Source organism: Cavia porcellus, unplaced genomic scaffold (genome assembly GCF_034190915.1).
Source record: "Cavia porcellus strain 051 isolate PalLab524CR breed Dunkin Hartley unplaced genomic scaffold, mCavPor4.1 scaffold_29, whole genome shotgun sequence".
Taxonomy (NCBI): Eukaryota; Metazoa; Chordata; class Mammalia; order Rodentia; family Caviidae; genus Cavia; species Cavia porcellus.
In genome coordinates, this window is record NW_026947512.1 from 13005360 (window position 1) to 13023278 (window position 17919).

At 38.7% G+C, this 17919-nt stretch overlaps 1 protein-coding gene across 6 annotated transcripts in view; it reads right to left on the reverse strand.

The window, feature by feature from the left end:
- Dnm3 (dynamin 3) overlaps positions 1 to 17919 on the reverse strand; it is a 548406-nt gene that overhangs the window by 23511 nt on the left and 506976 nt on the right. For all 6 annotated transcript variants that reach the window (XM_063239982.1, XM_063239981.1, XM_063239980.1 and 3 more), the window contains 3 exons: positions 12460 to 12624; positions 4868 to 5094; positions 4020 to 4256 (listed from right to left, as the gene is read on the reverse strand). In XM_063239982.1, the coding sequence (XP_063096052.1) occupies positions 4020 to 4256; positions 4868 to 5094; positions 12460 to 12624 (629 nt within the window). The remainder of the gene's footprint in view (positions 1 to 4019; positions 4257 to 4867; positions 5095 to 12459; positions 12625 to 17919) is intronic.

Below are 17919 nucleotides of genomic sequence, written 5' to 3' on the forward strand. Positions count from 1 at the left end.
TTCATCAAGGCATTTGCTCACCAGAGACCATTTCCATCACATGGATGAGCTACTGCAAAAGCCAAATCCTTTGGAATGATTTAATTTTTCCATTTTTAAAAGACATCAGAGTTGGTGAACAAGGAGTATTTGAAGAAAGTACTTTTATTTTTCAACTTTTTTTTTTTTTTTTTTTGAGTGATGAGGTAAATGGGGTTAGTTCTGCCTTGGACAGAGACTCTTCCTTCCACCCTCTATTCCCTTTGACCATTTCAGAATAGCTCTGTCCAAGGAAAAGGGAGAAGACAAATGAGTGAAATAATGCCAGAGTCAGCTATTGCCAGGAAAAACACACCCTGATTGAGTTACTTTGTTCTGTTAATGTCAAAAACTATGATTTCCAATAAACTAATTTTAAGAAGCTGTAACTGAAAATAGCTCCATCAGCTTTAAAGTTAATGTCTGATGAAGATGAAAATCTTCAGTGAAGAGTACAGGGACCCTAAAGAGGTGGTGAAGTCTGCTTAGTATCATCTTGCTAAACAAACACATGGCTGGTGTGAATTTTCAAATGGTTAAGTCTGGCCCTTCAGAAAAGCTGAATGGGAATATGAGATGAGAGAGCAATCCAGATATTCTGGCAGGAAAAATCGTTCCACAAATCCTAGTTTTGTGTCCACTCTATTTAGTTATGACAGAAGCATCCGTACCAGTGGGTCTCTGTGGGATAGAGACGCTCTCCTGGCTCAGGTGGAATTAATTAAAACAGCACACAGCTTGCACTGTTTCCTGCTCCCTCACCACGGGCTCCACGCATGTTCACCAGAACAGCTTGAGCAGCGGAGAAGCTGAGCCAAAAATGACTCCATCACCTCTCGGCTTTCTCTCCCCTTTCCTTGGGATGCATAAGTGTAATAACAACACTTAAAAAAAGAAGGACACTCACGGGTTCTGTACTGTTGTAAGGTCGTTGATTACCTTTAAATAGGGTCAAAGTAAAAATAGATGTGTTTGTAAAAGTCAAGATCATAGCTTGCTAATAAAGTCATGAGGAAAACTACCCAGAGCCGCACATGAATTGGCAGAATCTCTTCCCTCTAAAAGTTCAGATATTGTCTTGGCAATATTAAAACCCGGAAGGAGTTGTGGGGACACTTCTGTGTTTTCTTGTCACATTATGAGTTTCTAGTTTCAGAAAAAAGAGAAAGGACCCTTTCTCTTTCTTTAAAGCAAAGAACTTTAAAAAAAAATCAAACTTCTGTCTTGGAAAGCTAAGGATTGTTTTCCTGGAGATGATGGATAATGGCATTTCAGCGTTTTTAGTTTTTAATAGATAAAATGGAGGCAAATCACGGAAGGAAAGAGAGTATATAAATAAGCAGAACAAGGTGACATTTCAATAAGAGCTTTCTTCATTTTTTTCCCCTCTCATTCTCTCTCTTTTTGAAATCTTAAACCCTGTTTCTGGGTTGCATTTGGTAGGATTCCTGCTTTGGCTTTTATTGAAAACAGACTTTATGTGGTCAGAATTCTCCATCTAAAGCTGAACTTTAATAGGCATAAGGATCCTGACAGAGTTTTTCTTGCTGTCTCTCAGGTGACACCCCCGCCAAAGGGATTTCCCTCCCCATGCACTGAATTGGCACTGAAATTTGAAGGCTCAGCACAAAGCGACCAGCTTTCCTCTTGCACTCTGTACTCTCATTTCTGTTTCAAATTTGGGACTCTCTGCAAGGCTAGATAGAGGTAGGTCTGGTTCTAACTTGTGAGTATTCTAGAAATTTTGAACTGTGCAACTGTCGACCTACAAATCTCCCAACACACTCTCCTTCAACCTGCCATCCAGCACTGGCGGCTGGTTCCCGCCAGACTGCTTGCTGTTGCCTGCAAGCTGGAAAATACCAAGGGGACCCCACCCTGCTTAACAATCAGTTTAGAATTCAAATGCTGGTTTTTCTTGAAAAGTATTGACAAGCTGGCTTATCTGAAATCTAAAAGTAAAGCAGTCAAGCAAGCAGGCAAGACACTCGTGTTCACCGCCCCGCCCCACTACCACCAGACCGCTGTGGTTCCTTCGCATGGCTAAACAGACAAAACAGCAGACTTTCGGGTTCCTTTAGAGACCCCAGCCTTCCCACCGTCAAAACCTCTTCTCCCAGTGGCCTCCACACTTTCCTGGCACAATAGCAGACATTTTCCCAGTGAATGTGAGTTTTCTAAAACACCAAACTTCATCTAGCTGAAACTTTTTTTTTTTAAACATGGAAGGGAAGTTCTTTTTTGAATAATGTGGCACAGTAGTTCTAAAGCAGAAAGGGATTTTACTCTCCTGAGGGACAGTGGCAGTGTCTAAAGTTATTTTCAGTGGCCATAACTGGGAGAAAGCGCCTGACAACTAACGGGCAGAGGTCAGAGATGCGGCTAAACATCTTAGGATGCACAGGGTAGCCAGAAAACCGTCGTAGCAATGAGGCTGAGAACACCGTGTTATCAAGGGTGGGAAACTGGGCTCTGGGGGCAGATTGCCTGGAATGAAAGCTCATCTCCACTAGGGCCTGGGCTATGCGTCTTGGGTGAGGGGCTTACCCTCAGTGCCTGTCTGTTAAATGTGGATAGTAACCTATTTTATTGGGTCGTTTTATGATTTTAAGCAGTGTGTATTCAAGGCTTTGAAGACCATGCCTAACATATACTGAAAACACAATGCATGCTAACTATTTCTCCTAGGGTACTAATATTAGAAATTTAGCTCAGGTCCAATACATTATTAGCCAAGCTAACTGAATTTAGAGACAAAAAATAGGATTGGCATTAGGACCAAAGTAATGGCACTCGTAACAACTATGAGTTTATCAAACTCTTTCAAGTGCTTACTTTCTTTGAGCAAAATCTCTGGTTTTTTTTTCTGTTGGTTTGTTTTGTTCTTCCTGTGTCACAGATGAGGAACTCCTGTCTCAAGAGTTAAATGAGTTGCTCAGGATCTAGGGCAGCCCAGTTCTTTTTACGCCAAACTCTATGCTATGCCTCCCGTCCCCTTTGTCTATTGGTCTGCAATTCCCTTCTTTTCATCGCTTAATCCTAGCAGCCTAAAATGTGAGCTTCACAACCAGAGGGAGAGATGACTTCAGCTTTCTGGGGGAGCACCTGGCCCTTTTGTCTTTATGGCACACATTTATAAGCTCTGTGAGGGAGCTTATAAATATTCTAATGCTCTGAATTTAAAAAAATCAGTAGAGGCTAATATTCACTCGTTTTAAAATTTCTGATTTTGGAGAAGAAGAGCCCAGAATATCTTATCTTTTAAAAATCTCAGATTATATTTATTGTACTTATTTGTTTGTAAATTGTCTGAAGATGAGAATATAGCTCCAATTTTTTTTTATGTTTGAGATTCCTTTACTCATCTGCTACACTGGTTAATCCTGAAAACTTGCTAATAATTGGCAAAATGTGTGACGTAGAATGTAGAACGTTCAGTTGCATATACTATTAGTGTCTAAGCAACCATTATGTCTACATTGAAATTACTGTGGGTAGTTTAAAAAATTGTAGACCAGCAGGTGGATGGATTGCACTTAGTTCACGATCAAGCTAGAGTTATTTGGGTGTAAGAATCACAGTGCAGAGGGAAGATGGGTGGAACTCCTCAGGTCATGGATTTGCTGCAGTTCCTTTGGAAATGGAAGGGACAGGGTCTCAACCCGAGAAGTGCTCACGACCTATGGAGCACAGAGCGTGCCACAGCCCAGCCACAAAGCCCTCAGTCATGTTCAGCTAGCAGCTGCCAAAATGTCATTCACTGGGATCCAGTTTTTTTTTTTTTAATCTCATTTCATTTGTGCCACAAGAGGCTTTGATGACCACATATTGGGTCTTACATTATCTAATAAACTCAGCAATTTTTCTGCACACCCCCTACCAGGGTGAAAACTGGAAATGCGTATGGTCAGATGTTTGTGATTTTCTTTTTCCAATACATTTTGTCTGTCACACCATGAGAAGAGAGCCAAGGAGCCTCCTTACCCATGCCTGCTCCTTACCTTGGAACGCTGGGTGGGGCCCTTGTGGGCCTAGAGGGGACCTGTGGAGGTGCTCCGAAGGAGTCGCTGCTGTTGGGAAAAGGAGGTAAGGGTCCAGGACGAAATGGGACTGGGGGAGCCCCCGAGTGGGGGCCTGGAGAGGGAATGGCAGGAGCTGGTCCTCGGCCTGACGTGGGTCTCGTGAGCGGAGTGCTGAGCGTAGGCCTCCTCTGGGTTGTGGGGCTTGGAGGAGGTGACCTGAAGAAAAAGACAGTTCATCATTTGCCCACCCCAGTTTCTCTCTGAATTAACCTTCAAAAAAGTTATATCATTTCCAGACCATTTTTTGAAAACATTGTTGGCTGTGTAATTCAGACACATTTTATGACAGCAAAAAGTCTGAAAGGGTGAATGGTGAAAGAAAGTTTCCCTCCTCTTCTTCCTCTACTCTGAGGAGCCAACCAGCAGTAGTTTCTGGAGTGCTCCTTTTAATTACACTTGACACCTGAACAAGTGTACACCTTCCATCTATGCATAAGTTAGTGTTTTGTACATTGCAGAATACAACATAATGTTCTACAACTCCCATTTTATAGAACTTCAGGTTAATTAACCTTCATTTGGCAATATACTGAGCTGGCAATTTCATTTTAATGGCTGTATATGATTCCATTGGAAGCAGATGCACTGTGCTTATTTTTGAAAAGAGTTAGTATAATCTGCCCTGCTCAGTCCTCTAACTCTTAAACTTGAATAGATCCCCCCCTCCCTTTTCCCACTTTAGGTTCACAATGGTTTGGGAAAACATTTGCAGAGAAGGGTACCAGCACATACAGGACCCTCAAGGTGCTGTGGGACCATGTCCCTACCTTCGAGAGTGCTGGATCCAGGAGTCATCTACCGGAGGTGGTGCTGGGGTGGACACAGTGGCCGTGTTGATGTCACCAATGATCACTAGGGCTTCTTTCAAGGCTTGGTACATTCGAAGCATCTCGTCTCGGCGCTGAGCCTGCTCAGCAGATTCCTCCATCAGAGTGTTTTGGTCCTCTGAAGAATATAACTGGGCTAGGAGTTCTGAATTTATGAAGTCTTTAACCTGTCACATCACCACAGAAAAATACAAATGGGGACTGGTGAGTCACTGAAGGATGGAAACATGGCTGTGGCATCTACAGCCTATAAACAAAGTGTGCGTTGTCCCCCCTGGAGGAAACAAAGCACCAAGCATCTGCGTGCTCTTATTTTAATCATTAGCTTCTCTCTAACGCTGGTGTGAGTAGGGGTTTTCCCTCTGTCTTCTGTCTGTCAACATAGAAGGGCAACAAAGATGAGTGGAAGAAAAACTAAACCCTGCCACCTCCAAAACAGGGCCTATCAAATGTCCCCATAGAGTGGCCTAAGATTACCTGGACTAGAGGAGAAAGGAAGGAAGGAATCATGATGTGAGAGGAAAATTTTCAGTAGAAGATGGTGACCAAAAAAAAAAAAAATCCCTGTGTAGTACCACACATTTTGCATTCCTGAGCATTCTCATGCTTCAGATGGCGTTTATGAAAATCACTGGAAAACTGTAAGATTTTGAATTTTAAGTTCTCTCAAAAGTAGAAGTAGCATCCATAAATAGATATTTATTAAATATAGAATCTCTCTCTGCCTCTCATATATATCTTGCAGGTTGATTTACCAAAAAAGCTTATCAGAAAAAATGAAAGATATAATACACTGCAACATGAGACAGCTAAATGTTATCTACAGTCACTTAATAGTTTAAAAAAAAAAGGTTGAAAGCCAGTGTACTTAATTACTTTAAGGACAGATAGGTGATAGAGACCTGTCAGATGCTCAAGACTTCTGTGTCATAGTTAAATTTGTAACTCAGAAATGGTTACACAATTTCATTGTTTTTTAAAGACATCAAAACATGTAAATAATTCTAATTAAAAGACCGGCTAACTTCATAGCATCACAGTGGCAACATAAAAAGTGTTCCTGCATGCTTTTTGTATTTGCTGAGCCAACAGTGACTCATATGTGGCAGCAACCTAATACACAGTGCATATTCAGGGAACTCTCTGGTGGGGTAGAAAGTTTCTGATAGTTATGCTAAGTCAATTTGGCAAAATGTAGAGGTCTTGAGTGCTAAGGAAGTTTTGAACTGTATATACTTGGCATGGGAAGTGGTGAGAAGTTTTTAAGCATGTAAATGAAACAATAAGAAATTTTTAGAGGAATTAATCTGGATGGGATTGAAAAGAATTAGCAAGTGTAGTATAAAGGTTCGTTAGGAGGCTACTGTAGACAATGGAATTTAGCAGTGACGCAGTGGAATAAAAAAGATGTGTACACGTAAATGACATTATAAAGGAAAAACCAACTGGACTGGGTGATATTTGTTCATGAAGGGCAAGAAAGCAAGGAGCAAAGAGGACACAATTACTGACATTTGGTTGAATGAAGAATAGAGAATCAAATGATACAAAAGAAAGCTAGATTTAGAGGAATGGCAGTCAGTTTGGCTTTAGGAATATGCTATTACCCTCACTGAAGATATACTCACTTCTAAATACACTTGCAGGTGCCCAAGGAGGCATGGACATTCACACAAACCTCCCACTGCTGGATGTGTGCATGTGTTTGGAAATGTATTACAAGTTAATACTCAAAACCAGACAATTTTCCTGGCATTGACCAACAGTTAAGTTAGTTCTTTGGAGCTTTACATCTTGCTGGAGTAAAGCTTAAGGTCTATTAAATACAATTTAAAATAAGATTCTTCCAAGAATAGATTTAAAGCAGATCTGAAATGAGAATCAACTGTCGAACCATGGAATAAAGCAGTAAAGGGCTATTTCAGCATTTTGATCAAAGACTTGCCCTGACTCTTCCACATCCAAGTGTTATGCACTAAAACTTGCCTACTACCCAAAATCTTTTGGCATAATCTGAAGTAATATGGTGTTAATAATGAGGAAAAGAACCACCCCTCACATGGACAAAGAACACAGGCTTCATAATGAGACAGACCTGTATTTGCACCCTAGCAGTGCTACTTACCTTTGAGACTCAGGTTCTTCAGCTGTAAAACAGGGATACCATAGGCATTATGAGAGCTGTGAATGTGTATAAGGTACCTTGCCGCCAGTTAGTGCTGAATAAATAAACATTGCTTTTCTTTGTGTAGACTTGAATCAGTATAGGTATGTAGAAGAAGAACAATAGAAAGCTATTGCAATAGTACAGCTATTAAGTGATGTAGTTAAACATAGAGCATAGGTTTACACTTTATTTTGCATTTAAGCAAAATTTAAGAAAGACTTTCTCCTTTTGACAGCCTATGATGATGTGGCTGGAGTTTGGAATAAGGTGAGGTGGGGTATGGGGGGGGAGGTTTCCAGATACTTCAGAGACAGTGTTATAAGTCCTTAAGTCAGGGATTCTGCAAGACAGTAAGAGGTCAAAAGGCTCCCATGTAGGTGATAGCATTTAGAAAATACTTCATAGAACATAACAAATGCATTATACTTGGACACGGGATTCGAAACAATCTTCATGCTTTTAATTATAACACCTTATAACCTCTACATCTTTGTAGGCTTTGCAAAAATTCTCACATATGAAACCCTGTTCCAGCTCAAACTCTCCAGGCTAGATAAACAGGCACGGCTACACCATACCACACTGCTCAGTGTAAAGGAATGTGAAGTCATTAAAAATGTTCCACATGTTTTCCTCTTCCTTGCTTTAACCCTTCTCTAGCAACCTATAATATGTTTGGATTTTAGACCTTCTTTGTTATGACTGAGATCATTTTAATGACTTCACCAACAGAAGAGACATTTTGAGGGTTTTTGTATAGCTCAGTTGCCAGGGAGACCATTTCCTTAAAATCTCTCAAGTTCTAGACAGAGTTGCTTTATGGAACACCGTGATTTCTCTCCTTCACACGACACAGAGACACTTGCACTCCGAAGTTCAATTTTATTAGTTAGTTTTAGGGACAGGGTCCTGGTTGGAATTTTACATCTCACAATTTTCGTAGATCTACTTAAGGCTTCTATCTTTTCCCTAGGAATTTGGTTCTGCTAATGACCTAGTCAAGTTTTCCTTCTTCACAAGTAACCTCCACTTACAAATATAATGTTGGGCAAAAGAAATTAAGACACAAAAAGACACATACTCTGTGATTCCAAAGTTCATAAACTGGTAGAACTAGCCATGGGTTAAGAAATCAATTAGGGGACCTTTGACATGGTGGAGGCAGGAGCGGGGATTGAGGGGCCTAGGGTTGTAAACTTTCTCTTAAGCAGAGAGCTGAAGTTTTGAGCTGTGGAAACAGATCAATAGTCTAAAGATCTGGTATTTAAGATATATTTTCCACTCAAATAATGACCACTTAAAATAACACTTTACTTCATACACGTTAAAGCTATACAGTAAGTTTTGAAGCTAGGGCACCTGTTACCAATTTTCCACCCAAGAGTCAATAGCCCAGGAGAGGGAATGTGGACCTCCAGGGGTCCAGCTGCTGCTTGCCGGCATTCTGAGTGTGAAATGCCTCCAGGTTTTATATCTGGTTTTTAAAAAGAATCCATAAAGGCTTTTACATTTGATTCTGTATTCTTTGGGTTTCTTTGAATAGGAGACACAATGCGTTCAGATTTAAAACATTGTTTTCATAGTCAAACAAACCCTAATTAGATCTTCAAGTAAAATTAACCCTCTGGGAAGGTAACTGGGGCTACAGCCTGTGGAGGACATGGCGGCGGGGCGGGGGGAGGGGGAGCTCCAGTCTGCAAAGACTGAACTTAATGTTGCAACCCTGTGTTCGCTTTATATGGTGTTGACATGCAGACGGCCATGCAGATAGCATCAGTCAGAAAGTGAGCAGACCTGAGTCTCAGTCTAGACTCTGCCACCCCCAGCTGTGTGGGCTTGGGCAAGTCATTTAACCTCTTGGAGCCCCAGTGTCTTCATTTATAACCTGGGGAATCAATGGGTATCCAGTGGGGTGGTTGTCAGAGGGATTCTAAGGGAATTATCTGCCACTTCGCCACCTCTTCTGGTAAGGAGCTTCTGATAGGGCAAGCTGCAGAGGCAAGGCCCTCAAAATGGGCTTGCGTGGAGTGCTTTCTGGGCGCTAGCGTGAAGGTCGTGAGCAAAGCCCTGCTTCTTTAGCCGTAGCTTGTCCATAACGATGGCCTCTCATAAACATGGGGTTTCTTTGTGCTGCTGTTACCTGGTATGTTTAAGTAATGAAACAGCTGCTGCGTTTCAGTAGACAAAGGCTTACAGTATGTCTGAGGCAAGGCATTTATTGCTGGGCTTTCAACTTCTTAAACAATTCCATATGGAGACCTGAGTGGCAGAGCCCTTAATGTAAACTTTCAAAGGAAACTGCCCAACAAATTCTGAACTTTATGAAAGTTGGCTGAAGCATATTCCTTTGCAGAAGGCAGGGCAGCCTGCCCCATTTCAAAGAGGAAAGGCCGTAGCCTGTTTCTGGTTGAGCAGAAAGAAATAGAGAACCCCATTTTGGGTATTTATTGGTTCTGGAGGAATACAAAAGCCATTTATAGAAGCAGCTCAGTTTGGTGGGTGGAATTCAGAGTTAAGAGTCAAGCTATCAGTTTTCTAGTTGAGGATATCTTCACCTTAAGTCAAATAAAAACACCGGCACATCTGCATGGCGCAGTGCTGGGCGTTTGCTATTTATTTCCTTGTTTGCACGTGTGGAAAGAAGAAAAAGTTGGTGTTCAGTCCAGTGAAAAGTTGTGAGTTGTGCAACTATGAGAACATTTTTTAAAAGAGACATAGTTTCACAGACACAGAAATTACACACATAACTTAAAGTATGTAATGTATGTTAAATATAAAAATTATACATGTATAGTGAAAAACATAATACTCAAGCATTTATTCTAGAAATGTAAAACAAATGTCTGGTAGAAACAAAAATTTACAATTCAAACAGAGGTAACTATAATTTCATAAGAATTCAAGCATCACACGGCACTTTTACCTCCTCCCCATTCCTATTAATCTCGGTTTCAAGGTTTGACCTTGGCGACCAGATCTTAATTGAAGTCTCTGTTCTCATGACTCTTCTGTGAGGTCTCTCTCAAGACAACTAGCAGAGCCTGACTGCCAGGGACACTGTCTGGAGGTGGGGGTTTAGCCATTTCATTAAAGTGAGCAGCACAGCAGTGAGGAGTTAGGGAAATTGCGCCTATGTTTCTTTGCATGTATGGGTATGTGGTGTGTGTTTTTCTTGAGAAGGTGAAAGTAGGATAGATTTACAATAGGATTTTTCCCCCTTTTAACTAATTTGTGTCAGCCTACTCCAAACAGCTATAGACAGGAAGTGCTATTTCCTGTGCTGATGATTTAATATAGCGGGGGCAAAGGAGCGTTTGAACCGATGGCAGTACTAATGACTCTTGGTAAAACAGTGAAAAGATAAATGATCCTTAATCAGGGAGACGTTTAAATAAGCAAATGCCTGGATATACCACAGCAAAACAACCTGAATTCATTTAAGCAAAGTTAAGAGGGTAATTTAAAAAATACGCAGACTATTTGTTTAGTACTTTAGATTTTTCTAAATGGCTCAGAGCCACACTTACTATATTCTCCTGACAGTTCTCAGGGATACCTCGGTGTTTTGACTAAAATTGTAGAGACGACTTCAGCTCAGAAGGGTTAAACGATTTGCTTCAGGCCACACAACAGGCCACTGATCCAGTAAAACAATACAATTCATAGTTCTTACATTTCCAATTTATTGCTTACCTGCACTTAGACTTCAAAGCATTCTGTTAATCTTGCTCAAATACATGAAATGTATACGAAAATAGTTAAAGGAAACTTGATAGAGATGGGGAGAGGGAAGAGGAGGGGAAAGGTATTTAAAAATGAAGGTTCAGGGTCGAGGATATAGCTTAATGGCACATTGTCTGCCTGGCAAGTCTCAGGTCCTGAGTTTGATTCCTGGTACTCCTCCCCCATAAAAAATAAATAAAAAACAAGGTTGTCCACATTTTGGGGGCTTCTTAGAGTCAAGAAATATAGAGATCATGGACAATAAATGGACTGCCACATTTAAATTTGAAATTTTGAAATCAATCGATGTATGGCTAAAGGATAGACAACAATATTGATTTCTTGTGCTTATATTTCTCCTAGTAACTGTCATATATATTGTCTTCTGAAACAAATTGCCAAGTCCAACACACTTCCTACAGAGTCTGTAATACACCTAGGTTAAGAATCAGGTTTCTTCTGAATTCTAGTTTGAGACTGTCACTATTTTACCGTCAGATTCTGATTTCTTACAGTCAATGTTCATAATACATTGGTGACTTAAGTAAAATAATGCTCTTAGGTAATAACTGGGAAAAATTAAGATATTTTCCTTGTGATGATTCAGAAGAGCATATCATAAAACACCTCAGAATAGCCTTCTTATTTAAAAGATAATTTCTGTAATAACTTGTAGTGCTACCAAAAGAACCAAACCAGACTGCTTAAATAAGTACCACATCCACAGGCCTACAGATAACTGAAAAGAAAGATTCTGGATAATATAATTCCATTTATTGCTAGTACATCAGGATATTTTGAGATTTGTGGTTACATCATCCTTTAAGCAAAACTGACTTTATAGACAAGGAGAGAAGGAAAGATGCCCTTTTTAAAGTTAAAATAGCACTTCAAAGCTTATACAAGATGAAGTTCATATTAATAGTGTATATATGTGTGTGCAGGATAAAGTATCTTTGGTCTTTAACCTCAAGGTCTAGGAGTCAGCACATCTGATTTCATTGTTGGGTTTGAATTTTCTTACATCATGACCATGAATTATAGTAGTTTTATTCTGCATTATTGTTGTAAAGTCTCAGCCTTCTAGAGAAGAGCACCTCAGCTCGTTAGCTAGAAGTCTTGCTTTCTCTACTAAATTCTCTTTCATTGATCACTTACCACTCGTAAAGGAAAAATTATGAACTCAGTCTTTTTTCTCCATTCCTTAGTTGAAGGGCATTGGGTGTTTCCAAGATCTGGCTATTAGAAATTGTGCTGCTATAAACATGAGTGTACATATATCACTGTGGTATGATGTTAACATTCACAGGATTAGATCAATTTTACATGTGTATATCTGGTAATCTGAGTAACTCTTTTGAAATTAACTATACAAAATAACAACTTTTGTTAAGTTCTTATCACCTTGTTTTGAAGGCCTATATTGTCATCGTTTTGGGTTTTTTGTTATTGTTGTTTGTCTCTTTTGTTTCTTGTTTTTCTTGTAGTTTTGTTTTGTTTTATTTTTTTTCCCTCTTTAAAGAAAAATTATGAACCCAGGTATTTTAGTTATGCAGTCATCACAAAGACACTCAAGCAAATGTGCTCAGTGTCTACACTCAGATGGGTTGAATGTTAAAGGAGATAGTTTGTAATCACTTACATTATTGATCATAAGGTGCATTATCGTTTTGGGAATTAAATCTCGTATGCATTTGTTGATAATAGACATGTAGGAGTCCACAAGGTTGCGAATTGTCTCCACTTGCCTCTCCAATTGTGGGTCCATGGAAAAGTTTTCTGTTTGGCCGTTTTCATCATTTTCAGTCTAACAGAAAGGAAACAAAATAAAGCATGAATTATCTCATATTTGCTCAGAGTAATAACACAGTAGACATTATCAAACAATCAACTTTTGCTTAGCATACTTTAAGTTTACACCGTGATATGATTGAAATTTTAGCTTATCTCCCATCAATTAATTCTGAAAAGAGATCAAGATGCAGCAGTTATTGTTCTTCTTTTTAGCCTGCCATGTTCTAACAAAGGGAAGTATTCCATGTCTGAATGAATGCTGAAATGAGTAACCAAACAACAGTGTACCTAACAACTGCACCTCTGGGGAACAATCTAATCTTAAGCCATTTGCAAGCTGGCCAAAGAAGCAATCCATACATACAATACAGATGTAAACCTCTGGGAGGAGTCTCCAGGGATTCCATAGATTAGAAATAACCTTGATGTTATTCTGGCACTTCTAGGTCTGCTGTAGATTGGAACAGCCCTGATTCAAACTAAATCTCTGAGGACTAGCCGGGAGCCAAAATAAGAGATCTAGAAGATAAGTCAGCCTCCCATGCATTTGCTGGAATTTGTTATGTAAATTCATGCTTCTATCATCACTACTAAAGGCTGGCTCCATTGTGAAAAACTTACCAACTTGTTATTCTTTGACTAAAACAGAGCACATCTATACACGCAGAATTTATTTGTGCAATACATGGGACGCACATCTGTTTTCTGTATCACAGGACTTGAATTAATTAATTTTGGCTTATCCACCAGAGGCCAGGCTGGAATGGCATCTTCATCATTAAGGGCTGAACTATTGGCTCGGCATTGAAATCAATTTAGAACAAATGGTCTCCGTTTAAAGTCAGGTTGAAAAATCTAAGGCCTCAAACATTATACAGATAGTGGTTTGGCTAACTTTTAGTATTTAGATAGGCTTAATTATGAATGTAACAAGGAGAAATAACTTATTGTTTCCAATGTGGACATGAAGTACCTTTCTTTGGAAACGTATATGCTTTAATCTTCCAGGTTTTCAATCATCGGGCCAGTTGTAGGCAAACACTACGCTCAAAAGCCTCACTGAGTCTATAAATGACGAGTCTTTCCTCTGAACCAATATGCATGTGCAAATGGCCTATATTCATAAGCCGCAAAATAAAAACTAACAAAGATAGAATTTACACAATTTCTATAGATTTCTTCCAGAAATAACTAATGTTTAACAATATGTACTCACTGTAAAAATTAACTGTCATATTTCAGCCCTGACAGCATGACACAAAGCTGCAAGGTTAACAGTATTAGGACATATCTGAGGCCTCATCATGTTACAACAGCAAAGTAGAAGGAAGATTGGAAAATTTCAAGTGACAGTTGTGTTTCCTTATTTAATTCCTTTAAAAGGGGTCTTTCATGGGTAAAGCAATTCTTCTATCATTCTTTCCTTTTGCTATTAGTTTGTGACACACATGCAATATGACCTGCAAAAAGCAAGCAAAAGCCAGGGCCACGAAATGGTAAAATGAAAGAGGCAAAGTCAGCCATGAAAAAAAATCCAAACATGTTCCCAAACTTTTCCCCCCCTAAGGTATAAAAACCATGCCAAGCCCAAAAATACATACTATTTTTCAATAAAGTCTAAGGCTAACCCTAATCCTAACCATAACCCAAACCATAGCCCTAGCCCTAACCAGTCCCTAGACAGGCAGTGGCAACTGCAATGTTGTTTTAAGGGTATTGGATCTGAAAATCAAATTTTAAGGTTCAAATTCATACTTTCAGGTTCAGTATGACTGAGACTTGTTCTGCATTTCTTTAAAATGGAAATATGCTTATCTGGAAAACTTGTGGCAGCTAAATGAGATGATGTATATGAAATGACATAGCAGAAGACCTCAACAAATGTTAGTTTCTTTCTTTACAGAATATTCATGGACGAATGGAGAGCTGCTTGACTCTCAAAACACATTAGGAACACTTAAGCTGGAAAATATGTAGATAAATCATTTCCAATCCAAACCTCTAAGAAAGAACAAACTGCATATTTATATTCTGTACCTTTATTATCTTTTCTTACAAGCAACTCCTTGCTTATATCCCTCCCAGGCCACTACTCTGCCCATCAATGAAGATAGCTCATCTTGTAAGCCTGCTCCATGCCACCTCTTTTAGATAAACCCCTGGGGGCCCTTAGATCTGCCACCACTCCGTCTTCTGCACTTCCTTTTACTTTTTAACACCCATCTTAATTCTATGCTTTCCCTAAACTAGACTGTATCTTATTTATCTCTCATTTCTCAGCAACTAGCACAGACCCTGTTGTGTATAAGAGTGGAAAAAATTGGGCCAGGCATTTAGCTCAGTGGCACAGCACCTGCCTACAAGTGTGAGGTCATAAGTTTGATCCCCAGTAGCAAATTAATTAATTAATTAAATTTAAAAAACAAAGAGTGGAAAGAAAACTAAAATTGGGTTTACCAAAGTAGGAATGCCTACTTATTACAGGAATAGAGAAATCCCAAGTTGAAAGATTAGGGTTCACTACTACTTGATAACAATGAGAATGATAAAATGATTATGAAATTATACATAGGCATGAGAACACAGTTGAATTGTCAAAGTTGAAAATTTACAAATTTCCATAGTGATGACAGTGTAATTCAGTTAGCCTCTCTTAGACTTTGTTAATATATTCAGCATTAAAAAGTGACAGCACTTCAGCATCAACCTCCTCCCTAACCCAGGAACATTTTCTGAGCACTTATTGTATTTCAGGTATGATGCTAATAGCTTTACACTATCACCATAGGGAACCTTGCTATCATTAATCTATAGAAGAGCATGCTGAAGCTCTGAGAACTAAAATTTGTTCAACATGAGTAAAATTAATATAATTTTAAATTAAATTTCTTTTTCTTTTTTAGTGGTAAAATAGGTATGAAACACCCAAAAGAAGTCAAATCAGTTTTATCTATAAAATAATGAATCTGAAAAATTTGATGAGAAATAAATCATTGAAGTACTGCTATTTGTAGGAAGTAAATTATATCAGAATAGAAAACCAGAATAAACTGCATGTATTAAATAAACCTTTAGGATATGAAACACCAGAAAAACTATATCACCATTCAGATTCTCATATGGAAACACTGACTTTCCTCACTTCACACTATTGTTAACATTCAGTCTTGCTTTACTTTTCTGCATAACAAAATGTTCAAAAGGGCCTGACTTGCTTTTTGAGATCAGAAGCAGTTAGCAAGCAAAGTTTCAGACTGAAGAAAGAATACTAGTTTAATTCTCAATGTAAAAAAGAAAAAAAAATTGAAATATTCCAAAATACTCAGCAAAATAGTTTAAAAGCCTTTGGAAATACACTTATTCTGATAATAAAGTGGACATGAGAGGGAATCACATGATTCGGTACAGATTTGATTTCTAATTTTTTGCCGAACAATAACATCGAAGATGAGCAAGATAAATGTGAAAGTGTACGTAGGTGAAAGTTTTCTTTTAACTGAGTAATTGTAGAGAGCATAAGCTCACTTTTCTCTCATCTCAACTCTAACCAAATTCTCCATCATTCTTTTCGGAATGTATGCTGTGTATGACTATATTTTTTCTTTGTTTAAATTATAGGATTGCAATAGGATTCTTTGTAAGGCACTGAAGTGACAGATGTTTATCATTATCCTCATCAAGGGAATGTAAAATAAAAATAGTAATTTGTCTCTGATCTTCGAAGCAAAAAAAGAATGGCCTGCAAACATTTAACCTTTTATGTGCAGGTTCATTGAAGCTGTTTACAAAATGTGAATAATATTGTAAAACCCAGCTTTCTTCTGAAAAACACAATAGGAAAGCCTTGCTGAAATTTTTTTCTAAGTAGCTTTTGAGAAATCTAATTCAATTTAAGCAATTACAAAACAATAGTGTAAATGTGAAACACTGAAATGTGTTTATAAAAATTATAGCTCTTAAGAAATTAAGAAACAGACCATTTCAGAAAGTTTTAATTCAAGAGTTTTTTCTTAAAGATTCACACAACAGGTGAGGGAATGAAAGTGTTGCATAAAAAACACTTTTCATTGTATCTTGAAAGGTTTGTTAGGGAAGTTCGGGGCCTGACTGAAATACTGCATGTTTCTTCCCTTAACTAGAGCTATCTTTTAATTATATCATAGGTTTATTTGAGGACCTCTGGAACCATTAAAATAAAGCTGCTGACTCCAAGTTTTAAACTCTGGAGTAACGAAAACAAAGCATCTTTCCAATAATATGAGCTTAACAATACTACAGATCCAATGGGGGTTTTGCTGGGTCTCCTCTCTCTGATAGAGAGCACTGCACAGTTTTACACAGCTACACAAGTGATTTTTCTAGATAACCAATTCTTACCATTTTTTTTGTGTTACTATTACATAATTCTCTACCTTAAAGAATAAAAATATCACTTGATTTCTTAGGGAATCTAGTCAACATTTTGAAAACATTGCTAAGATGGTAATGTACTTTCAAATTTTCCAGGTCCAAATGACTGAGAATGTTTTCACGTAAAACCATTCCCCAGTACCAATCGTTTGCTTATAGTTTGTTGAGGCTAGAAGGCAAGCAGCCAAATGTGCAAAGAACTGCATGAGAACGATGCCCCAGAAAGCCTTTGAGGGTGTTCTAGGTTGTCTTCTGGCACTTTGTGACAGGTATTTCATTCATCGATTCAAATATTTAGTGTCTGATGTACACTGTGCAAGACTCAAAGGAAGTCAAAAAACAAAGGTGTTGCTTGTGAGCTCATCAAACAGGAAGGACGCAAAACAGAGCAGTTAGTGAGTCCAAAGATGCACTAAATTAGTTCAATGCCTACTTGTCCACTGGGAGACTCTATAGATGGAAATGCTTGAAAAGGCTCTTAGAAGCTGAGTGGTATGTCAAAAATAAAGATGGATACCGAGGAAACATGCTCATTAGTTTTCTTTCTAGTACACGGAACAGTGCCTACATATAACAGAAACTTCATAAATATTATGGGATAAAAACCCAGCACAAGCCATTTTCTGAAGGCCTGGATTTTTGTTACGAAAGGGAGCGGAGAGACAGAGGTCCAGATGTGGGGTGATGTTACAGGGAAATATGGTCATTTCTGGAATTCTCAGAAGTTCTCTGTGTAGTCTCTTTTTTGTAATGTGGGACAAGCACATGCATCCAGTACTGCATTTTGGTTGATAAAAGCATTTCAATGACTATGAGAATGTAAAAGGTTTAAATGGTTATGAGAGTCAAAATACTGGCTTGGCAAAGGGGAGATGCCTTTGCAAGAGACAGCCAAAAA